This window comes from Podarcis liolepis (genome assembly GCF_965112155.1).
Source record: "Podarcis liolepis genome assembly, chromosome: 4".
Classification (NCBI taxonomy): Eukaryota; Metazoa; Chordata; class Lepidosauria; order Squamata; family Lacertidae; genus Podarcis; species Podarcis liolepis.
In genome coordinates this window covers 88,954,177-88,980,291 of record NC_139558.1, presented here as the reverse complement: position 1 = coordinate 88,980,291, position 26,115 = coordinate 88,954,177, and the positions used below count along the sequence as shown (strand labels likewise).

Genomic DNA, 26,115 nt, shown 5'->3' with positions numbered 1-26,115 from the left:
GCAACTCTGCCCTGAATCCTGCTCAAGTGTTCTTTCCTGGCTGGAATGTGTCCTTGAACTCTGATAGTGACTCTTTGCTTGCCTACATGGAGGATAAAGTATGTGCATGGGTAGAAAGTTAGTCTTTGCACAAAGGTAAAATTGCTCCGAAGACAGAGGTGCCTGGCGTGCTCTGGTCCATGGGGTCACGAAGAGTCGGACATGACTAAACGATTAAACAACAACAACAACAACAAAAATTGCTCCATCGCTTTTGGCTCTGGCCTCAACCCCTCCGGGACCTGGAAGGTCACCCGGGTGAGAAATGCCCTTCCCTAGATTTAAACACTCCTCATCTTTAAATATTTCAGGCGTACACCTAAAATACACACCTAAAAATGTAAAACGGAATTGTTACAAACATGTGTTTCTAAACTTGAGCAGCCTATCAGGAAGCCCCAGTTTGCTGCTTCTCCCTGGAGAGAGAGTTTTGTTTGTTTACAGTAATACCTCTGCGAACGTCCGCCTCGTCTAGCGTCCATTCCGGCAAACGTCCACGGCAAACCTGGAAGTACTGGAATGGGTTACTTCCAGGTTTGCCACTCACACATGCACAGAAGCGCAAACTGCTCCGCGCGCGTGTGCAGACGCGGCGCTTTGCCCTGCGTCCTTTTCGGCTAGCAGCTGGGGCTCCGGAACAGATCCCGGTTGCAAAACGAGGTACAACTCTATTAAATTTGTGAAGTGCACACTTCCTGGGAAAACCATGTGTGAAATGGCGCTGAGAAAGCTGATCACAGCATTTGATAAACAACTCCTACAAGTCTCCTCTGAAAAAGGATCCTCTCATTGCCGTTTCTTTAGTCCTATATTATAAGTCTACTTTTTCGTTTCTCGGCTTTTAATCAAAAAGATACCAGAGATCCAAAATGCTGTTCGAGACAAACGGCTTCTTGTTTTCAAGCCAGTGTCAAGAGTAAGAACACATGTTATAGCCACATCTGAAGACTGCCTGCGTTTTGGATGCTGGCCAGTATTCCCCACCCCAAGGAAAACCAGTTTCCCCATAGCCACAGCTGCAGAGCTAACTTTTACGGAGCAAGGAAACGCCGTCACATTCTCTGCTGCAAACTGTCTAACTGGCTGCTGATGAAAGGGCAAAACTGTACCCATTTGCTGCTTCCTGTGTAAAGCCAATTTCTATTCTGAAACACCAGTTGGGGCCACGGCACTTAAGTTAGGTGGGTTAGTGAAAGCCACAAACAAACAAACAAACAAACAAACAAACAAACAAACATATATTCATTTTTAAGTAAACAGTAATTGGGCCCTTCATTATGTGCAAACATGCCATGTCTCATTCAAAAAGGTAGGATTCCAATGCCTCCCCTGCCTTCAATACAGGAAAGGGAGATGGAATTACGTCTCAACATTGAACAAGCAAAGATCTAGAATATGTCATGCAAGCATGACATACACACTGAAAACGTGCATCATCATACAGGTGCACTCATCAGAGAGCCAAGATTTATTACATCTCACTGCAGACTCTCTCTCTCTCTCTCTCTCTCTCTCTCTCTCTCTCTCACACACACACACACACACACACACACACACACACACACAGCTGCAACCCTTGGCTTGTTGCTGTGCAATGAATGGAATAGTTCTAATTTTAAAAATGTGAAATTTGCACTCAAAATGTGTAACCTACCACATGGATCCTTAAAGAAAATCCAACAGCAGCTAGCAACAAAAAGTAAACAAAAACAAAACAATCGTAGCAGTAAAACTCAACGGAAAAGATCATAAAGACGACATAATCCATATAATCCCCTATAAACGGCAACAGATCGTTTCAGCTTTGCTACAATAGCTCTCTTTGCTTTCCGCACCTTCTGCTAAAACTGATGTCAAATCCAAAAGATAAACTAGCCAGGTATTCCACTGAAAAATACCCCAATTATATTTTCTGAACCGTAATTAAGGACCATTTCACAACAAACACAACAGCACCTGGTTTGTCACAGAGTGTATGAAGAGCATCGTGTGGAGCGGTTGTCTCAGAAGGTAGGGCTGAGCCAAAATGGAACTTCTATCTTCTATCAGTGGTGAAATGGTGAGAGGCATTTGGGAGTGGGTGGGGGGGTTATAAATACGCAGCAGTTACATTTGAACCTCAATTACTACCATTCCTCCCTTGATGCCATTATGAAGTACCACTCATAGTTGATGATGCTCTCCCACTAGCCATCCCTTCATATTAACAGAGAACCTAATTTGTCCCCTCAAAATGGGCTGGGGGTATGAACTGATGCTCCACCTTTGCTGAATTTATTTCTCTGTTTAACAAAACATATATTCCGCTTGATTGTAGTAGTAGTAGTAGTAGAAGAAGAAGAAGAGTTTGGACTTGATATCCCGCCTTTCAAAGCGGCCAACAATCTCCTTTGCCTTCTTCCCCCACAACAAACACTCTGTGAGGTGAGTGAGGCTGAGAGACTTCAGAGAAGTGTGACTTGCCCAAGGTCACCCAGCAGTTGCGTGTGGAAGAGCGGGGAATCAAACCCGGTTCACCAGATTACGAGTCCACTGCTCTTAACCACTACACCACACTGGCTCTCTTTCTTTGTAGCAAAGCCTCCAAGCTTCATAGAATCATAGAGTCTGAAGGGACCCCAAGGGTCATCTCGTCCAAGCCCCTGCAATGCAGGAATCTCAACTAAAGAATCCGAGGCTGATGGCCATCCAACCTCTGCTTAAGAACCTCCAATTAGAGTTATCAATAGAAACAGCGAAAAATAATGAATTGAAAGCATTTTAAAAACAAATGTACCGGTATTTAACAGAACATCTTTGCTGTAAAAATAGTCACATAGAGAGAATGGCAGTGCTGTTCTCTTTGCACCAATGAAGTGTTTAAACTTTTCTTCCTGCTTTGCTTTAAAAAAGGGAGAGCCCCTCAAGAATTATTATTTTTTTGCACTAATTTTCTTCATTAGCTATATTAACACAAGGTGTATGGACTGGTTGAGTGACTCTAGGACATGAACCTATCTTCAGCCTTACCTCAAGGGCCAAGTTCATAACATGCAATGTTTCTCTACTTGCCATTTTCAAGCATTTTAATTAAAACAGTATTAAAGAGTACGAGACAAGTCTTGAGTGCTTGCAGTGAAAATAGCTCCCTCTTCTCTTTGCTTCCTTGATGTCTGATGGCACAAGTCCACCAGTAGCAGGATCACCATCCTAATTCTTTCAAGAGTAACAAATACAGAAAAAACATGAAACTTAAGTATGAGCAAACTGAAACTCAAGAACTGTACTCTATCCCCAATAATAGGGATAAAACAGTGATGGCTTTATACGAGAGATGGGGAGCTTTTTTTTTTTTTTAAGCCTGAGGGCCATATTCCCTCAGAGGCAACAATCCAGTCCCTTGTATTGATGGACTGTTCACCAAGAGCACATCTGCTTATTATGATTAGCCCTCACCCGGTCCATGTGAACACACCAAGATCTAATGTTGAGAAGAAGACTTTATTTCATCAGTATACTGGCAACGCCCATGTCCAAATCTCCCAATGACCTCTCCCAGTGGTTTCATAGAAACACAGAACTTTGTGGTACTTCTCAGGATTAAGAGTCATTGTGTTGAACCAGTCCCACTTTCTGGAACAGACCTATCAGACATTGGCTGATGCTACTGAACAGTACCGAAAGGTCCAAGAGAACCAGGAAGGATGCACTTTCCTGTTGCTCTCCCAGCAAAGGTCATTCACTAGGCTGACCCAAGCCATTGATGCCCCCAAATCAGGCCGGGAGCTGCAATGAAATGGGTCTAAACAAATCTGTACCACCCAGCAATGCCTTCAGCGGAACAGCCACAAGCTGCTGAAATGTTGTATCACCAAAAAGCCAAGAAAGATTAACTACTGGTTTATAGCTGGCTGAATCAACAGGTCCAGAGAAGGCCTCACTACTCCCTCCTTCAAGGCGGCCAGAACATCTCCCTCTGGACCCAACTAGCAATTCTCATGTAGCTTGATTTCACCAGCCAAGATGGGCAATGGTCAAGCAGACAGGTGACAGGCTACAACTCTCCAACCACACTGCTCTTCACTTTAAAAAAAAAAAAAAACTCTTCAAAAATTGCATTTTCCCAAGATGGCAAAAAGCAGCTAAGAAAAATGACCCACAGGCAGCGACATAGGTGATTCTATCCACCCAGCGAGCATTCCTTACTGCAGCTTCCAGCTTAAGAGAAAAACATAACCAAGGCCACACTTGTGGAAGCATTCATGCAAGCAAACATCACAAGTAGCTAGGCCTAGGTTAAGGTTGCAGAATTGCACCCTCCCACCTCTCTCCTTCCTGCAGCTGGTCTTGCCTGTGGTTAAGCAGTGTCATCGGCAATGCTAACCACACAAGGTTTGAAACCAAGTGTTTTTGAAATGGTTAGTACATTTGGCAGCATTGCCCCAAGTCTCTGTGCCCTCTTTACGACTCCCAGAAGATGCCCCATGCCCAGGCACCCACAACTTCTAGTCAATGCCCTTTGTTGTGGTTCTTTGGTCCTGTTGGTTGGGAATGTTGGACCACCGTGGAAAAAAAGAGGTTTGCCAACATGCTCAGCATAAAACAGCATGTTGTTGCAGTGCTTGGGAACTGAACCCTTAATCCATAAACTATACCCTAATTCAAAGAGGTAGGCTACAGAATGCAGCCAGTCTTTTTCTCTACAAGGTGCCAATTCATTCTCATTTAACACCACCTCTCTATAGGGGCCTCCTGACAACCTATTTATTGAGTGATCACCCTGATTTGCTTACACAGAGGTTAACTGCTTTTAAAATTATTTTTACTGTACGCATCAGATGTATACAATATAACATAATAGTATGAGATAACATTTTTCTCCAATTACAGTGGACTGCAAAATGCTTATGGTACTATAATTTCTTGAATTCTGTTGCATCAATATGTGACAAACATGCTCCAATTTTCAATTAAAAGGTTGTTTAGTTGCCTGCCCTTTCTCCTAACGTATTAGTTAACTTCACCATATAAACTATGTCCCAGATCCTTAAAATCCACTCTTCTAATGTTAATTCCCCTGCTTCCCAGTTTGCAAGAATTGTGATACCTGCTGCTCTCAAGAGGTTATTATCATTTCTTCAGATAGGACTAGGTCTTTTGCATAGTCAAATAATACAATTGATGAATCTAATGGTAGTTTATATCCCCAGAAAGATCACTCACCCAGTGTCACACCCCAACAGCATTCTGGGACACTGAAAACCTGCGAGAAACATCTGCTTTAGAAAATCTGAGGTAGGTAAGACATTAAAAAGCCGTACCATCACCATAGAAACAGAAACTAACAATTACACAATCCACATAATTAAGACAGCCACTTTTCAATAAGCATATTTGTTTCTTTTGGCAGAGTTACTTGTCTGGTGTTTGCTTAAGATATAAAATTAGATTCCTTTGTGATCTCAAGACATCCATCCATCCAGAGTGTAATTAGAAGGCAAAGAGGCAACATTACCAGGTTGTTCTACCAGGTGTACCTAAATTGCAGAAAGATCTCTCTATCTAAGATTGCTATTATTCTCCCTGGGCAAGTTCAGCTCTCCACATTTCCACCTGAATTTGCAACTTGGTAAAAAAGCCCTTATTTGCCAGCATTTTAGTATGAATTTCTCTCCATACAATTTTTTGAGTTTTGCCTAATATACACATTTTTGCAAAGCACTTTTCTCTAATAAAGTGTATGTTTGCATGTCATTTCCACCAATATATGCATTTTTATGCACACTGAACCCTATGCATTTATGTACGCATTAGGTGGCTGGAGAATTGCATTGCAAAATCTGGAGAAGTGCAAAATTCGAAGGATGGATATGATTTGGTTTGCATGTTGTTTCAGAAAGCTTGAATCAGGTAGATTTGCCTTTAAATGCAAACCAAATCAAATTTCTCCCCAACCCCTAACTGGAACATCTGCAACCATCAGTTTTCAGAACTTTGATGTATAAATCCTGACACATGAACTTAAATTGTAGACTATTACTCAGGTTTTAAGTCCTACTGAGTGCAATACGATTCTCATATGAACCACCTTTGCTTGCTCAGGTCTCCAATGAAGCTCTGTCTTCTGTGGCAGGCTCCTAATACAACTCTCTCCCCCCAGAGAAGTTGAATTTAACAAATTTTCATTTCTCAAGGAAAAATTTAGGTTGAATAACAGAATGCTGACTTTTCCTTCCTGTAACTCTGTACTATTATTTCTGTGGGGCCCTTCAGATTGCATTTCTATTCACTTTCATGTCATCATTGCTGGACTTTTAAACTGCCTCAAGGGTTGAGCACAGATCCAATGGTAAGTCATAAATTTAAACGTAAGTAACTTAAAATTTAAGCATTACACAACCCAGGGCAGGGGGTGTGCTACAAGGTTCTGCTGCACTGAGAAGAAGGGGGGAGAGAAAAATACACACATGGGTATTTCAGAATGGGGAAGTTTAGAAGCATTATAGCCGCTTTCCTTTGACTTCTCAATTCTACAGGCACGCAATGGAAGAAAAGGGAACTTGGTGGTTGTGAGCTGCTGTGCTCAGCTTGGCAGGCTTCCAGGCAAGACATGTTGACCCACCCACTCAAAGCCAGATTTTCAGCCCAGCAAGTCAGACGACAGCATCCCTTTGCAGTTGTTTACTCCTATCCTCTGTGGAAATTAGAAGCAGAAGTCAGAGCCCAACCCCCCTCCAAAGCTTGTTTGGATAAAGAAAACCCAAAGACTGTGTATGCACCCTTTCCTTACTGGTTTGCAACCGAAAAAGATATGGTATGCATCAAAATGAAACAGGGTGCCTTGAACCACGGTGCATCCAATCACCAGGCCGCCATGTTTTTTAATAAAGGAAGAAAGTGGCGCCACTCAAACATTACCTTTTTGCTGTACATCAAACATGGTTCAGGTGTACAGATCAAACAGGTGTAGGGAACCTTTTTTCAATACAAGGAGCACATCCCTTGTGGTGGGAGGGTTTAGAGGCAAAAGCAGGCGGAACAAGGAATATAAATTTCACCTTTGTTCTGTAGGTTAGTTTCTAATACAGTCATACACTCTTCCTCCTGTCAAGCAAGTGACATTGTCAGAAATTAAGGACACAGTTGGTAGAGCATGAGAATCTTAAGCTTAGGGTTGTGGGTTCGAGCCCCACGTTGGGCAAAAGTTTCCTGCAGTGCAGGGGCTGGACTGGATGACCCATAGAATTGTAGAGTTGGAAGGGACTATGATTCCAGCCAGGCAAAAGCATTCAAGGAGGGTACAAAGCAGGGCCAGTGAGGGGCAGGGATAATCCCAACAGCCAGATCGGCTTGCAGAGCCACACTTGGCCCCAGGCCTAAAGTTCCCTAGCCCTGAACCAATGGATGAGTGCAAGAAATATTACCATTTTTGCCACTTTACTTATGCATCACTTTATACTGTAAGTGTCTCAAGGCAACCCAAACCACAAAATACTACATACAACACTAAAAAAGAGAGATCATGCACCAATCTAAACATCCCAATCCTAGCTTTCTGTACAATCACCATGAACAGCAGACTGAAACAAAATGCAGACTGTTAAATAGGAGGAAAAAAATAATAACAACAGGCAGGTGCCTGGGTGGAAATTTTCAGTCTGATGCTGAAAAGGCGGTAATGCCAATGCCAGGCAGGCCTAATTGGACAGGGCATTCCACAGACAGGGAGCCACTACTGAAAAGGCCCTCTTATGTAAATGACCTATGTAATTTCTCAAGTACATACCATGCATATATACACCTGCCCAGAAGCACGACTGAATCCAGCTCCTTACTTAGTGCACACACTGTGAGAAACTCAGTGTTGCTTCGGTGTAACATAGGAAATTATCCCTTCTTCCTTCATCCAAGCAACATGTTGGGTACAAAGCAATATTGTTCTTGTTCTCACATAATGATCACCTTTCTTCATTCAGATACGACAATGGGTTGCATTCAACTAACTTCTACTCAGAGCACAGCCGCTGAAATTAATGGCCATGACTAACTTAGGTCAATGGGTCTACTCTGAGTAAACATTGGTTGACTACAACCAACCAAGTATCTCAGGGGCTGTACAAACATTCTGTAAAGTGGATTTAAGATTGGTAAAGCACAAGAGGACCTCATGGACCAAATAATCCTAAAATGGCAGTAAAAGAAACCACAACATGGAACACAACAGCCACCTCTATGGCCAGGTAGCAATTCGGAGTCCCATTTTTGTAAATGTGGTTGGATCCCAAAATATAGCAATTCTAGTGCACCCAAAAACCTGCTAGGCCTTGGTGTCCCTGTAAGCAGCTTTCATTGCGGCATTGGGTCAATTAAATAATCTGCCCTACAGTGAACCAAAGGCATCAGAGATTTACTTTGGTTGAGAAGACACTGAAGGTGCTGAAGAGCCTTGCCAGATTCTAGCACACTGAGTTTCTGCTCTGGGTGGGTTGATGCTTCTGCCAGATTCTTGGCATCGATTCCAGAACCCTGCAACATCCCTCATCTAAACCAAACCTGGTTGTGGGCTCACACACTGAGTTGCCTAGCAATGACAGTGTGATTATTCCTCCTCCTTTTCAGTCTAACAAAGTAGCTGAATTGGCACAGGAGGCAGCAGCAAAGCAGCAAATGGAGGATGCACAGAGGCCTGGCCTGCTGCCCATACCTCGGCCTGCCTTGGGAAATTAGGGTTTAACTTAGCATGGATGCCGATGGGTAACACCTATATGGAGAGGGCAGGGTGTGACAAAGGAGCGGCAAAAGGCAGGGACAGAATGATATAGTTAATCTTTTAATATTCATTTAACGCTAACTGGGTGTGCTAATCATAATTTTTGTTGTTTAAGCACAGCGAAGCAGTAATGCTACAGCTAACTGGGAGGTTATTCTGCTATTGTAGCCTGAGAAGATAGGAGGCTTGGTGCCATAAAGTGTTCCCACCTGTCTAGCTTCAGCCAGGCGGTATAGGCATGGAAGATCTCTATGGTCTGATCTCTTATGTCCCAGACACTCAAAATCTGGGAACGGCTGGTGAATGGTGCAGACACCCACACCCACCTTCTCCAGACCACAACAGGGCTTGGGCTTGTTTTGCTCAGGAACCTTGAGAGATTTTGCTGGGAAAGGAGGAGCCGATTGATTACGGCAGTGTCTCCCCCTCTTCTGCCTTCAACTTGGCTCTCCCAGTGCTCAGCTCAAGTTGCTTGGCTCCGGAACCTCAGTCTGTGGTCAGAGAGAGAAAGATGAATTATGGCAGCATGAGCCCTGGGTGAGACCATTAGTAGCTGGTGGCGGGTGGAGTGGAGATACACTGCCCAACCCAATCCGATCCCTTTCCAGCTGTTTCTGTCTTTCAGGGCTGTTGGGAGGTTTAAGAAAGAACAAGAGCCCAGATGGATCCGACTACGGGCTCTTCAAATCCAGCATGCTGTTTGGAACAGCGACCAGCCATATGCTGCTGGGAAGCTTAAAAGTCAGTAAGCCTTCCTCTGTTATCTGTCCCCAGTATCCAGCATGCAGAGACACCAGCATCACTCGACAACAAAATGTTGCAGCACGCAGTGCTTCTGGCTCAGGTTTCTAGCCACTTCATTTCATCCACCCCCTCATTTCCCTTCCTCTCCAGTCATTCTGTGCTCAATGTTCATTCTCTATCCTCACGGCTGTTTTGGAGTTTGCTTCTTCTTCTTTACTTAAGGGGGTGGGCTTTGGACAGACTTGTGCCCAATCCCAGCTGCATGAATTCTTTACTCAGAGGGCAAATCTCCTGGTGTAGTGGTTATAGACTATTGCACTTGGACTGGAGAGACCCAGGTCCAAATCCCACTACAGCCATCAACTCACTGGGAGACCTTGGAGCACTCACTATCTCAATCTAACCTACTTTACAGGGTTGTTGTGAGGATAAAAAGGAAGGGGGGAAAGAAAGCCATGAACACAGCCTTGGACTTCCTGGAGGAAATGTGGGACACAAATGTAGTAAGAAACTAAAATTGTTTCTAAATTCCCCATTGAGAACTATGCAAAGTTCTCTCTTTCACTCCTGAGAACCAGGAAATGGCCCATCTATATAATGAGGTGGATCATTCTACTCTCTCATCCTGTTCCAGCCACTATTTTCAGCAGAGAATCAACAAGGTTGGGATGATTTAAATCAACTATATTTAAATTATGTTTTCATTTATTTAATCAAGTAGAAAGTGAGAAAATAAAAGAAGTGCTTTATAGGTATGTTAAGGGGTTTTATGGGACAATGGCAGCTTGGCCATATTGTGCCAAACAGACATGCTCAGAATAAATAATTTATAAGTCAGACCATTGATCTATCTCGCTCGACACTGTTTATGCTAGCTGGCAGCTGTTCTTCAAGATTCCAGAAATGGGTCTTTCCTAGCCCCACCTGGAAATGCTTGGAATGGACCCTGAGACCTTCTGCACCCAAAACGGATACTCTACTACTGAGCTAAGGCCCTAGCGGTAAGAAAGTCTTGTACACTTTCTCAAAACTTTTCAAACAAGAAACCTGAAAACAGTTTTTTATTCTGCCATGCTAGATATAGATTCTGACCGAAGGCCTGAAATAAACTGCAAATCTATTTATAACATAGAGTTGAGATGCTGGTCAATTGACCGCCTATTACTTGACTGCCGTCAAATATTCCATGAAGTCAAGAATGCCTTTGTATAAGCGGCAGATTACTTTTTTCTTTTTTTACTGCATCCCATGGTCCTCTTGAGAGCAATGATACAAGGGCTTCTGTGTACTGGTTACTTGTAAATAAAACCTCTAAGCAGTTTATAATAGCAGCTGCCTAGTGTCATTAATTTTTATTTTAAAAAGGTAGACTGTATCACACTTTTCATCATATCTGAGTCTCAAAGTGGCTCACTATGGGCATGAGGATAATACACTATTTGGAGACAGTACTCTATCAACTATGTAATTCTCTATGCTGTTGTTCTACCAGATTGATGCTTTCAGCAATGTCCAACTGAGTCCAATCAGCTGTTCATCTTGCTAGGACCGTGTCTCAAAAAGTGGGCAGTCCCAGGTGCATTAATAGGGCTAGGATGCAAATGCTGCCAATTTTCCAATAAATACATTGAGAAGACCTGAAATCTTGCATTTGCACCATTGGTCACAACTATATTTTCTGGCAGAGCACTCCATGGGTTATCAGTAAGAACACATTATTTTGCTCGAACCAGAAATTCCTCAGTTTCGCTGAAACCCTATCAGTTAATGTTATGTACATATCAATTCAAGGATATATCTATGCACATGGGTCTATTTTAATATCTTTTTTAAAAGCACCTTAGAAGCTTTCACAACTAACTTTCCAGTCAAAGAAGCCATAGGTGTTTTATCAGGTGTGCGGCATGAAGACGGTGTTTTAGCAGGTGTGCGGCATGAAGACGACCAATAAAGTTAGTGGTGAACACTTAATTATTTAAGCTTTCATTAGATTTCAGCAGCACTTTGAATTCCTGGCACATTTAAAACAAAGTATATCATGTAATCCCTTGATGACAGAGGTGGTGGCCAAACAGTAAAATATTTGGCAGCATTCTTAATTCCCCATCCTAAACACAGTCTACTCTGAACAGGCAAATTCAATCAGTTAATCCTTATGGAATGTCTTATCTTTCTTGATCAACCATTCAAAAGGCCTCGTGATGAAAAAACAGAGATGCCAGTGTTTCTGCCCACCATGTTACTTAAGCAGTACAGTGGTACCTTGGGTTACATACGCTTCAGGTTACATACGATTCAGGTTACAGACTCTGCTAACCCAGAAATATTACCTCGGGTTAAGAACTTTGCTTCAGGATGAGAACAGAAATTGTGCTCCGGCGGTGCAGCGGCAGCAGGAGGCCCCATTAGCTAAAGTGGTGCTTCAGGCTAAGAACAGTTTCAGGTTAAGAACAGATCTCTGGAACGAATTAAGTACTTAACCCGAGGTACCACTGTATTTGTAATTGCCAGGTCCTTGGTAACTGAAAATAAGCTTTCCTAGATTGCGCTCAAGGCAGGTTTGGGTGTGTGCCTAAGAAGATTATATGGGATTGAGATCAAGTGTCGATCTCCCACCACTATGAATATTGCAAAAGCCTATCAGTTTTCACCAGACACTGAACAGTCTGTTAGCCCACCCTACTGCTTCAACAAAGCTTGTTGAGGAGATACTCAGCTAGACTCAATGCCCAAGAAGAGACTGGGGTGGATGGTGGGGGACTCTGGACTGTTGGAAAGTAAAGAAAAAATAGGGGCAAAAACTGAACCAACCAACACCTTCAGCAAACATTGCTGTGCCATTAAAGGAGAGCAGGCAAGGCCTCAAGAATCCCCTCTTCCCAGCAGCAACAAAGATTAAAAAAGAAATCCTTCCACAATCTCATCTCTCTCTCATCCTGTTCACACATGCTTAAGGTACACACTTGGGTAAACTTAAGTCTCATGCCAGCAGATGCAACCATAAAGTGTGAATGTGACAAACCAGCAGCTGAAAACATGCATCCAACACACATGATTAGAGACAGCCAGGATGGGCTATGGCTTCTGGTAGAGAGTATGGTCAGAGGCAAAGCCAGGTAATGTATAAAACAGCCATCCCTACTTCTGGAAGTTGGCAGAACTATAGAAGAATTGCATATTGAAACCATGGAAATCAGGATGCCAATTCAGCACATCTTTGCATAATTAGTACAGGATTTCCATATTATACAAATTGTGTCACCTGGAATGTGGTAACTAAAAAGACATTGCACACTGCAATCCAACCTGCAATCATAACCCTCCAATGGTTTGCATGAACAGCAGTAATTTGCGTAGCAATCCATAAATAGTCCCTGGGAAAGTCAAAGCATCGTCTGAATTAGAAGCAAACTACTGCTAAAATTATATGTGGAGACACTCCTATTGTTGCTATTACTAAAGTACAGTACAGATGGTGTGCTAGGTGCTGTACAAATTATATTAAGGCAATAAAGTATCTAAATAAAATTAATGTAATTTTGGACAGGAGTAAAACACCAGTTTATTAGAACTTGCATGTCACCCCATCTTTGTTCCACTCTCTATAACCTACTTTTCTGGAGCAAATAAACATATTTCACTAATTAGATTTATAGCATGCCTTATCCCCAAGGCACTGGGTGGGTACAAATATGTCATCACCTCCTTTATGCTCACAATAACCCTGTGAGGCAGGTCACAATTACTGATACTTTGCAGTTGGAAAACAAATGCAACAGCAACTTGCTCAGGGTCACCAAAAAAGACAATTGTTGAAACCTGGCATCAAATCCCAGCTCAGAACAATAACACCACCAGGACATACAGCACCGAGCAATCTGAAGCATATTTACTCAGAATTTCTAAATATTTCAGTGAGATTTGCTTCCGAGCAATAATTTTTTGGGTTGGTCTTTAATGTCACAAAAAGTTATCTGCAGGCGTTCTCTGGTTTGGTATTGCACTCTTGAGTTAGGAACCCTAGTCACATACAATCTATACAGTAGTACCTCGGGTTAAGAACTTAATTTGTTCCGGAGGTCCGTTCTTAACCTGAAACTGTTCTTAACCTGAGGTACCACTTTAGCTAATGGGGCCTCCCGCTGCCGCCGCGCAATTTCTGTTCTCATCCTGAAGCAACGTTTTTAACCCAAGGTACTATTTCTGGGTTAGCGGACTCTGTAACCTGAAGTGTCTGTAACCTGAAACGTCTGTAACCCGAGGTACCACTGTATATTCAACCCTAATCCCCATCCTAGCCCATGTGGCTAAGCTAGGTGAGTGGTAAAGCTTCTACAGTGGTACCTCCAGTTATGAACAGGATCTGTTCCAGAGGTACGGCCAGATCCTGAGCTTTTCAAAATTGGAGAGACCGCTTCTGCGCGCACACATGCAGCAAAAACCTGGAAATATACTTTCGGGTTTGCTGCTTACATATCCCGAAGTTTACGTAACCGGGGGGATACGTAAGCGGAGGTACGACTGTACTTGTTAAAGACCACAACAGTGACTCTATACCCAAGTATTATGAAGTACCTCTTCTCTGAGGTACTTCCTCTTTTGCACTACCACCCCTCCCAACAGCAATGCTGGGAATTGCCCTTAGTGCTCAACCCCCATAGATTAACTTCAGCTTGACTCCTGACTCGCTGTTCTGGAGATTGCCACTCTCCCCTGCAACTGATTAGCTTACAGTGGCATGTGAACCAGGCCTAATTCTGGCTTCCTGGAACCGTGTGAACACGCCGACTCCTGCTGAGAAGCCCTTAGCCACCTCCTCCCCAGTCCTCTTTACTACCATGACATGCTGAGTAAAAACAGAGGAGCAAAGCAACCTCTCTGGAAGCCACTTGCCAACACGATCCCAATAAACCATAATTTGGCTTACAATGGCATGTGAGTTGTGAATCAAGCCATATTCACACTAGTTGCTAGCACCCCGTTCATGCATGTGTGATTTCCTCAGATCAGGGAAGAGGAACCTTTCTGGCCACTCCTGAGGGTCAACTCTGACAGGTGGGTGGGAGAACCCACGCATCAATCACATGATGCCTCACCTACCTGTCAAAGTCCCCTTGAGCACTGCTTCCCAAACTCCCGACAACATTGTGAACCACAAAGAAAGGGGGTTCGCCAGTCCTACGCCCAGCACTTCAGAAGCTCTGAGCACTGGCCTTGCTCAGCAACTCCCAAACGCCTGGCAACCAGCTGGTTGTCAGGAATTTGGGAAGCACTGTGCAAAGTGCTTTGCAAGCCCTGTGGTCAGCACTTCTCAGCTCCCAAGCATACGGCTGACATAGCTGCTTTCTGCAGGGATCAGCTGTGGGATCAAGTTCCCCATGGGAACCTGAACTCACAATGCATCACCCAATGGGAGATGACTTTAACCCTTCTATGTGCAGGGATAGGGCATGGAACTTGTATGTAGAGACAACTCCCAATTTACACGGGGTTACATTCCAAACAGCGGTTCGAGTCCCCGCAACGGGGTGAGCGCCCGTTCCTCGGTCCCTGCTCCTACCAACCTAGCAGTTCAAAAGAACGTAAAAGTGCAAGTAGATAAATAGGTACCACTCTGGTGGGAAGGTAAACAGTGTTTCCGTGCACTGCTCTGGTTCGCCAGAAGCGGCTTAGTCATGCTGGCCACATGACCCAGAAGCTGTATGCCTGCTCCCTCAGCCAATAAAGCGAGATGAGCGCCGCAACCCCAGAGTTGGCCACGACTGGACCTAATGGTTGGGGGTCCCTTTACCTTTAACATTCCAAAGTACCATGTATATCTGAAACACAATTGAAAATGCCAGCAAACACCACGTTCCGCCCCTTTCTGTAACATTTTGGGGTCACTTTCAGGTTCAGCACGGTCACACACATATCGGACGTGCCTAAAACGGTCGCTCCCTGCAACTGATGCTCACACTAGCTGTTACTGCCCCATTCATACATGTATGATTTTTCTAGATCTTCAGTGCATCTCAAGAAAACTTGACAGCCCAGACTGGACTGATGGCTTAGGGAGTGACAAAGATGCAAAGACTTCAGAAAGCCCAATGTGGCCTGCAGGTTACTTAAGTGGGAAGCTGAGAAATGAAACATGAAAGGCAAGCTCTCACTATGCAACTCTAAAGTTGGCCAATACGTGCAAACCTACCTTATGCATGTTTACACAGAAGCCAATCCTACTGAGTTTAATGAGGTTTACTCTTAAGCAAACATACTCAGGGCTTCCAGCCAAGTCTGACAAACAGGACCACCAGATCTATACTTCACATCTTAAAGCAGTTTAGAACCAATTTCACAAAAAAAGACTTCCCAGAAAGATCCCTGAGGAATTATGGCTTTTGTGAAGCTTCTGGGAATTCTGTGCTAAGAATAGCCTCAACACTCCACAGCACTCCACATCCAAGGAGTCTTCAATCTGGAACCGTGGCATTTATAAACCAGTATGAAAGTGCATTCATACCCCTTTAACAGTCACAGCTTTCCCCAAAGAATCCTGGAAACTGCAGTTTATCCCCACAGGCCTACAATTCCCAGCACCCTTAACAAACCACAGTTCCCATGATTATTTGGGGAACGCTATGTGCTTTAATACATGGTGTGGACGTGACTTAGAAATGCCCAGAAAAATAAATGACAATATACCAGAACGGGTTTGATCACATAAAGTAACACCACTATTTAGAAAACATATATTGCCTTGGGAGTTTTGAGATCACTTTGTTCCCATTAACTCTGTGATCTGTAGAACAACCCTGCCAATTAACGCAGCACTGTATTTCCCAAACTACAGCTTGGGACAGGGCTATAATAAGGGTGGGCCTTCATAAGACCATCTAGCTAGTATGCAAGACTTTCCCTGGCTCACAGCTTATTTCCACCATCTTGCAAAACCCATGTTTGGGGATGGGGCAGAACTAATATGAACCACAATACTCTGGAGCAGCCTTTCTCAACTGCCATCATCCTTGACCAGTGGCCATGCTAGCTAGGGATGCTGGGAGTTGTAGTCCAACCACACCTGGGGACACAAGGTTGAGCAAGGCTTCTCTAGAGTGATGGGGAGAACTCACCCAACAGGAACACCTGGCCCAGAAATGCAACAGTTAAATCGAATGGTATTGCTCTGTGCTTCTCAAATCCATGAAACTTCTCACAGATTAGAAAGCAGGAAGAAACATCAAGTATGATGTATAATATGATCCAAGAGCTTAGAAGAGGGGGAGGAGAGGGATAAATAAATGCACGTACCAAACATACACATTTGTTAGCACAAAACACATTTTTATAAGCCTACAGACAGTCAACTTTTTTTTTTTAAGTGTGTATTATCCTACCCAGCCCTCCCCCACACCAGTTCTCCAAAAGCCAAACCCTTCTTTGGAAGACAGCAGGGCGGGGAGGGGGGGGCGGAGCTGTTCTACAATTTCACTTCATGGCTTGAAAAACAACTTTGATTGGCACTTGGCCTGACCCACAGAGCAAGAAAAAAAGAAAAAGAAAAACAGCTTTGGGACAAAGAGTGCAAATATTTGAGCGCAATGACTTACATGCTTTCTTCATATTTACAAGAAAAAATCCTGGTACAAAGATATAATTAGAAAGAGGCTGCCAAACATACACATACACAGCACATTTGCCTTAGTTGCGCCAAGATCTGCCCAGCTCAGCAGTTTTAATTCATTTGCGCTGGACAAACAAGAGGCAACTCAGTTAATCAGATGTACAGAGTGGAGGCAAACCAATCAGAATATTCCTGAAGGGTGGCTTGCTGGATAGCTAGTATTGTTAGAAATAGTGGCAGATGTGTCTGGTTCGGCTTGGGGCTCCATAAACCAAGGTTTTGATGTGGTGAACAAGCATTGCAGTCAAATGCTTATCTAAAAGGCCTCCCCTCTCCTTGTACATCACTTTGGAGTTTAGTTTATGGTTTGCATTATTCCGCATTCTGACTGAACCAGGGAAATCTGGTTTAATGTCATTTAACAAGCCAGGACCAGATCCCTTCAACCCACTAGTGATGTGTCCCAATTATTACAAAGTGTTTTAACCCACCCCCCTCCAAATCACTTGCCATTACTGGCAAGGACAATGCACACTTCTTCATAAGGATGTCAGCACACATGGAGAATTGAATTAGCTGTTATTATGGAAGGTGGTGGGAAATTCAACATGCAACTGCTGTCTTCAGCGGCAGCCTCATCTTCACTGAGGTACAGTCTTAAGAAAAAAAATTTAAAAACCATGTTTTCTAGCTATTGCTGGCTCTTTCACTTAAAACTAAATGGCCTAAGCCTAAAACTAGTTCAGGGAACGCTTTCCCCCATATTGACCCCTTCCCATTCTTCAGTCACTTTGGTCTTGTTCCAGGAAACACTTCCATCTGAAGTAAGGCCAGTATCCACTGGGAGCAGGGCCTTCTAAGGTATGGCACGTTTCTTCTCAAAGAGCTTTTCTATGAAGAAAGGTCTTCATCTGCCTTCTGAAAACCATTTAAATTATTTTATTATTTAATGCCAAAAAGACTAGCATTATTAACGCTCCTGCTAAGATTCTGGCATTTAAATTAAACTCTTTTTTCACCTTTTTATGAATTTTATATGCATTTAGGGCCAATTCAAATCTCCCTCGGGGGTAGAAAGCATGATAAAAATGTAATAAAATAAACTGTGTAATAAAATAAACTGTGACAAGAAATGCATGGATAACTTTGCCACAAGAGGGTAAGGCAAAGTAGCTCTGCGTGACCTGCGCCCAAATCATTCGTCAGCCTCCATTTCTCTCCCCCCCCCCCCAAATCAAAAAAAGGAAACTAACTTAATTTGCCCGATTGCATTGGCTTTGAAGGTTTTCAAATACTTCCCCCCCCCCCCTTTTAGGCAAAGGAACATGTTGTTGACTACATACAGTGGTAACGAAGACTGCAGAAGCAAGGGAAAAGGGAGGAGGCATCATTCAGTTTGGATACACACAGAAAAGCGGGAGGGGGAGTAACAGGTAGCCAATTGGCCTCTATTCAATTCTTGGCTTATTTTCCAAACACAGTCAGCTTATTTTCAACCTCTTATTCACAGCCATGAGGGCTAGGAACCACACCTCAAGAAAGAACGATATTCTCAGGATGCTAACTGCACCACTGATTCAGAGGCTGGTCCCATGTTTATAGAACCCCTTCCCTAGGCATATTCATATGGCCCCTGTGTTGATGGCTTGTAAAACAGCCTGAAGACTTTTTTGTTGCAAAATGCTTTCACTTGCTATTTTAGCTGTTTTGTATTTCACAGCTGTTGTTCTTTTAAAACTCTTTATGCTGTGCCACTTGTTTTTTTTATACTGATACTGTTTATTGCTGTTGCTATAATATTTTTAGTTGTTTTAGTGTTTTACGGATTGTGTGCTTTCACAGTTTATAATCACATTATGAATTTTATGCTTTTAATATGTTGTGGGTAGCTGGGGGGGGGGGCGGTTTAACACCTGAAAGGCAGCCTATAAATATTGATCTTTTTAAACAGAATGTAAATGACACAGAGATCAAACATCAGAGAGGTGTTGTCATAGGAATTTACCGTATTTTTCGCTCTATAACACGCACCCGATCATAACACGCACGTAGTTTTTAGAGGAGGAAAATCCATAGGCATGCCATCCATAGGCATTTCCTCCATAACACGCACAGACATTTCCCCTTACTTTCTAGGAGGAAAAAAGTGAGTGTTATGGTGCAAAAAATACGGTACTTACCCACATCTCAATAAATCAGAAATCTCCTCAACAGTACAAAATAGTTAAACTATTCCTTAAAAAAGGGATCCAAGGGTGAAAATATACTCATTCATCACCCCAAACACACAACTTCCCAGGTAAAGTAGGAGTTCACTCTAGAAATATTACTTTCTGCAAAGTATACAGGCAAAACCAGCCATGTTTATATTACTTATTACATCTGAACAGCATCCATACACCATTTTTTAAAAAACTGCATTTTAAGGAATTCATACTAGGAATCAAGATTCTCACTAACAAGGGAGCCTTCCTACATACAGACAATGATTCATGATTCTAGCAACAGATTATGTGACCAGCAGGATTTGGTTCTCTTTTGAGCACATTATTACATAATTTTAAAACTGCAAAGAATTGGGGTATGGTATCTTTCACATACCACTTTTTTCTGTCATCCAGTAGCCCTTACTGCATCAATTAATCTGCTGAATAATATCCATCTCAAAATCTTCACACATCACTTGGTATTCTGGGACCTTACATGAAATCCTGACCAAGCCGCCTTAATAAAAAAGTCATCACAATAATTTGTCAGCATTTTATTGTACGTTTCTCCTAATATACACATTTCTGCTTGTAATTTTGTTCCCTAATACACCTCAACATATTTTATGTTATTTTCACCAATATATACATTTTTATGCACATGCTTTTGTGCACATTATCTGGTTGGAGAACTGAATTGCAAAATTCAGAAAAGTGCACATTTTGAAGGATAGCTTCATTTGGATTCACATTTTGGGGGGTGCGAGAAGTACAAATAAGGTAGTTTTGCATTAAAATGCAAACAGAATTTCTCCCCTACCCCTTGCTGGGTCCCACTTGGCCAGTATGAAGCATACTGTGCCATAGTACAGTCCTCCCTCCCCAAAAGGGAAGAGAAATAGACACTGAGGTGAAGGGACTGCAAAGTTCTAGGCAGGGAGCTACCGGTAATCTTGCAGCAAGTAGGGCCAAAGATGCTTCACACCCAGCAACAGAGGATTAGCTTGCAGCCCTCAAATTGCTAAATATGGCAGAGAAGCAGGCAGCACATAGGAGCTTCTAGTCAAAGGTATTCTTCCCACTCCTGTTTTGTACCCTGGCTGGCTGGATTCACAAGGAAGCTTGAAATGCCCTCTTCTAATGCCAGTGTTGGTCTACTGCATGCATGTAGCTGTGTGCAAGGAGCCCCCATTCATTCACTTACCAAAGAGATGCCTACTGGTAGAAGGCAGGAGGAATAGAGCAGTTAGAAGGGGAATCCCATGTTTGAAAAACCCTGCCAGTGAAGCATACCCAGCACTCAACAGGAGATGTGGGCAAGATATCTTCTAGAGAATTTTGCTTGGCATTACTGTAGTAATTTTACTGAGGAACCCCAAATAAGCTTCCAAGAAAGCCAGATTTTCTGAGTACACACACAGACATGATGTTCATATACAGAAAGGGGAGGGGGATCTAATAATAAGAGATTTGTCATGGAGACAAAATCTAAAATCAGACACACAATACAGATATAGCTGCTACAGAAAGTGTAAGCATAAAAAAGAGCAGGGAGATTATATAGAGTTGGGAGGCATTTATTTTGACATACTCTACATATACAGAGAGGATACAGTTCAAAAGATAAAAGTTTCCTTCCCCTTCTCTTTCTTCACCCTCATAGCAGACCCACACACTGAAGTCAAGGTTATGAAGAGGGCAGTGCTCCTTGCAAAAATGTGTGTCAGGTGTGGGTGGAGATAAGGAAGATGAGATGTAGTCCATCTCTCTCTCTTTCTCTCTCTCCTGCAGCATGTCTTCAATAAGATATTACGTATATGCAGAACTGAGGCTTAGTGTTGCAGAGGCAAAACCAACAGGAATCAATATCAATACAAAAGGGAGAAATAGTTAGAAGGTAGGAGGCTTCTGCTTCAATCATACATTAAGGCTGGAGGGTATTCTCTGCATTCTAGTCTGACAACACTGAAACCAATGAAAACCCTGGTTTGCTTAGTGACATCATTGGTATTGGCTGCAATCTTACAGGATGAAGCATATTCAGTGTCTGTCTGATATATGTGTCTAGTTACAATCTATCTCCCAACCCCCCAAAAGGGTTCTAGTCTGGCTCAATGATTACTTGGGGCAAAGATCCTATTTCCATGGTAAGGGGGGGGGAGACTATGATAGCTAAGTTTTACACCCAGCAGACCCACTGAAAAAACGAGTATGACTAAGTTAGGTCATTTAATTGCAAGATCCCCCCCCCTCACTTTTTTTTAACTAGAAGGGACAGAGCTGTCATAAATAAAGAGGGGAGCAATTTGAGTTAGACTGTCAAGTCTACGGCACAAATAAAATTTATATTTATTCTGCAAACTATCCCATAGGCGCTGATAACAATATCCAGTAGGATAAACCACTCAGTCAGTCTGAACTTACCATCAACTATACCACCATTACCCACTCCTTCAATGTACTCCAGTCCTCAGTCAACATCATAAGCTTAGTCATTAAATATTTTGATGGGCAGTAATGCAAGGAGAAATCATCTCAATAGTCACGCATCAGTTTTGCAGCCTCCCACAAAGTTACACCACAGCCAAAACCTGAATTTCTTCTAGAAGTAAATGAAGACCTCTCAATTAAAATTAAGCAAAAAGCAGGAGAGAAACAAGAAACACATGAAAACACCTACATATAAATATTTGTCTTTAAAGTACATGCATGCTTGCACTTGATATTAAAGTGGAATTTTTTTGAGCATCTTCTGGGTGGCAGGAGGAAGCTCAGCATGGAGCTGTGAAAAGGGAGGGGGCGTAGGAAGCTGCCTTTTGCTGAGTCAGACCGTCAGATCCATCTAGCTCAGTTTTGACAACACTGACCAGTAGCGGCTCCCTAGAATTCCAGACAGGAGTCTCTCCTAACTGTACCTGGAGACACCTGGGATTGAACCTGGGACAAGTAGATGCTCTACCACTGAGCTTCAGCCACATTCTAGCTTCCTCTCACCTTTGGAAAGAAGGTGCACAAACCACATATAGAATTTAGACAGTGTTTGTTCTTATTCTTTTGAAGGTCTTGAGACTTCAGGGACAAGACATATTTTTAAAATTCCAATGGATAAGTGAAGTAGTGATACAGAAGGCAAAGGTACAGCAAAATAAGAATTTCATACAGACACATACCACATCAAGTACAGAGAGCACAACCCTGCCAAAGTCAAGCCCCCTTAATTGATTTCACTAGACACTGAAACCCTGGGAAGGATATCCCAGGGGCCATAGGAATCATTGCAGCACCCTTTATAAGGACAGAAAGAAAACTCCTCAACCTTGGAGAGGGAGAGCCAGTGTCGGATCCCGCCTCGCCATTGCTATGGAACCTTCCACAGCCCTTCCTCTATTGTTGTCAGAACTGATCTCAGCAGAGCAAAAAAAGGGGGTGGGCATGCCAAGGGTGTGCTTGGATCCAAAAGATCCAACGCCTTCCCATTCCCCTGGCACACCTCCAAACCAGAGCACACATACAACAGTGAATTTCATTCTCTTTATTTCCCATGGGAGGTGAATGGTTTTGGGGGATGTAGAAAAAACAGAAAAGGACAAAGGTGAGCAAGAGCCGTCCTCTGTTCTCAGGGCACTGGAGAACCCAGGAGGTAGATGAACTGCCTTCAGTTCCCTTCCTTTCAGCCCTGCCCACCCAGGATCACACTGTTTAAAGGTGATTATCTTTACCATACTGTTTAAAGGTACTTGTTTTAACAGGATCACACAGAGAAAGAAAAGTATACACTTATTACAGTAAGTGTCAGACTTAGTGAATGTTAGCATTTACTAGCAATTCTTAAGATTTTTGGAGGACTGCCCACAGTAAATGTCAGAAATGTGCAAGTCATTAACCTGCGTTTTTAGCATTAGCACATCATTTACTTCTAAGCAATGGAAATATATAGGCATATTATATATAACCTAATTAAGGCAATTAGGTTAGCTCTGAGATTTACTGGTAAATATTTTCTGACATATCCCACTGAACCTTTTTTTTCTTCAGTACAATGATTACAAACAGAAGACAACATTCCCCAGGGCTGGAATTCTATACTTTCTTATCTGGAAGTAAGGCCTACTGATCTCAGTGAAGCTTTATTTTCAAGTAAACATGCAAATTTGTATTTGTTATACTTAGAGGAGACCCATTAAAAACTCAATGGGCAATTGTATAAATCAGATGTCACCCATATTCTATACACAAACACAAAGACACACACCCTATTGCACTATATTCATTTAGATGGTATGTGAAACCAATCCACCACCAAACCACCCCTTTTTCTTTTACTGACAACATGATCGGCTATTTTTTGATGTTGCCAGGCTGTATACAATTTTATCAATTGCTATTATTATTATGCTTTTGTTTAAGTGGTTCAGTACCAACTGTAACCACACTGAGCACCTTTCAAGAACAAGTCACACTAAAAGCACATGAACAAATAATAAATTATGCATACATTGTATTAAAATGATAATATGCATATTTTATGCAATTTTAATATACAATATATACATATAATATGTACAGTATTATCCTACTTTACTATGCAATTATAAACAACCTTACATTATAAACAAAAGAACACAGTTTTAAAACTTTTTAAAACAACCAAATAACCTTAATATAGCTAGCACTTAAAAGCAGCCAGCCCAATACACTTTGTAATATAAAAATAATGGGCTGGCTCCAGACTAATTTAGCCACGCTTTACCCTCATTAAAAATGATTGGACTTTTCTTAGTCGTAATTAACAGCACAAGCCTAACCACATCACATCTACTTAGAAGTAAGTCCTATTGAGCTCAACAGGGCTTAGTCCCAAGTAAATGTGGTGACAGGACTGTCAGTTGTCCCATGCACTACAATGGGGCTACTGCATGGCTAACTTAAGGCTGCAGTCCCAACCCCACTTACCTGTGAGCAAGCCCCACTGGGACCAGCACAACTTACTTGTGAGCAAAAAACGGTTAGGACTGCAGTTAAGTCTACATCCAGCTGGATATGGTTATTATTTTTACCCAGCTGTACCATGCAAATCATACCTATTTATACAACTTTACTACTGGATAGGAAAACACACAAACTGCTCTCTTGATATATACATATGTACTTAGAGCTAGGGTTGTATCCAAATTAAGTCCTGCTCAGAGCAGACCCACCAAAATTAATGGGCATGGCTAACCTGGATACATTCCTTTCTGAGGGTCCTAGAAGTTGCAGGAACAGTCAGTTGTCCAAGTTCTATCTACTCACAAGTAGAGCCACTGAAACCAAGGGACCCAAGTCGGCCATGCCCATGGGACTTCAGTGGGTCTACTCTGAGGAGGGCTATTGGGTTGTATGCCAGCTAGGTCCTCCTCAGAGCACACCCACTGAAATTAATGGATATGGCTAACCTGGATACATTCATTTCTGAGGGCCCTAGAAGTTAGTTGCAGGCAACCCCTCGCTGTCCAAGTTCTACTCACAAGTAGAGCCACTGAAACCAGGAGACCCAAGTCAGCCATGCCCATGGGACTTCAGTGGGTCTACTCTTGAGGAGAACACGAGCTACCAATGTACCTCACAGGCGCACCGTGTTTGCACGCATATAACGCCTCATTATATATGCTTTGGGATAACCCTGACACATACATACACAAGCAGCCCTACGCGAAGGTGAAAGAGCCCCCCCCCCACTCAGCGGGGCGCGCGCCTCCCTCCCCCCCCCATTTATAAGAGTTGGCCGAGGGGGCGTGGCCCGAGCGCAGCAGCCCAACGGTCCGCAATCCGGGAGCGGCGAGCAGCATCTCCGAGCGCCTTCGGGCAGCGCTCCGAGCGAAGTCGCCTCCTCCGATGGGCTCCCCCCCCCCGCACCAACCGCCCGCTCCCCGCGCGCGCTGCTCCCCAACGTTCCACAGCCCCGCGCGGAGGGGTGTATGTGTGTGTTTGTGTGAGGAACGTGACGGGGGTCGACGTACACCCACCTGCCTCAGCACTTTCCGGCAGTTGCTACAGACCCTCCGGCACTCTCCGTGGCCGCTGCCGCCGGGGACGGACGAAGGGCAAGAAGCGGCGCCCCTGTTCATGGTTGCCGGAGCCAGCGGGGGCAGAGGGAGGCGACTGGCTGCAGCGGCTGCCTGCGCTCAGCGCTCAGCGCCTCCGGCCGCCGCCCCCATCCGCCGCTCCCCTCCTCCTCCTCCTCCTCTTTCCCCCTCCCGCCCCCCTGGAAGCGCTTCGGCTTCAGCCGCTCAGGAACAGCCGCTGCCATCCCCGCCCCGCCCACCAACCGCGACTCTCCCTCGCGCGCACACCCCTCGGCCGCGGCCAATCGTTGCGCCTCGGCCACGCCTACCCGCAACCCCCGGCTGGCCAATCGCAGGCGCCGGCCACAGCCAGCCAATCGGCCGAGCGTTCTCCCGCTCCCCATCTCCGGGCAGTCTCCGAGTTGGAGGAGGGGCCGTCGCGCAAACGGGGCGGAGAGAAGAGGGGAGCTTCTCGGCAACCTATAAGGGGGCGGAGGAGGTGGGGCCAGGTGGCACGAGGCGGAGCTTCCCTCGGCCAATGGGACGCGGGCCATGTCCATGGGCTGGAGGTGGGGAAAACGCACCCACGAGGTGGTCACGCCCCCGTCTCTCAGTGCTTACTGCTGCTGCTTTGGAAGGCGCAGGAAAGGGAGGCAGAATGATAGAATGGTAGAGTTGGAAGGGACACCGAGGGTCATCTAGTCCAACCCCGTGCAGTGCTGGAATATT

The 26,115-nt window shown here is 43.8% G+C and overlaps 1 protein-coding gene across 1 annotated transcript in view; it reads right to left on the bottom strand.

The window, feature by feature from the left end:
* SESN3 (sestrin 3) overlaps nucleotides 1–25,657 on the bottom strand; it is a 67,158-nt gene extending 41,501 nt beyond the window's left edge. Inside the window, exon 1 of the mRNA XM_083499759.1 lies at nucleotides 25,348–25,657. Within this exon, the coding sequence (XP_083355885.1) occupies nucleotides 25,348–25,449 (102 nt within the window). The 5' untranslated portion in view covers nucleotides 25,450–25,657. The remainder of the gene's footprint in view (nucleotides 1–25,347) is intronic.
* Between the last annotated feature and the right edge of the window lie 458 nt (nucleotides 25,658–26,115).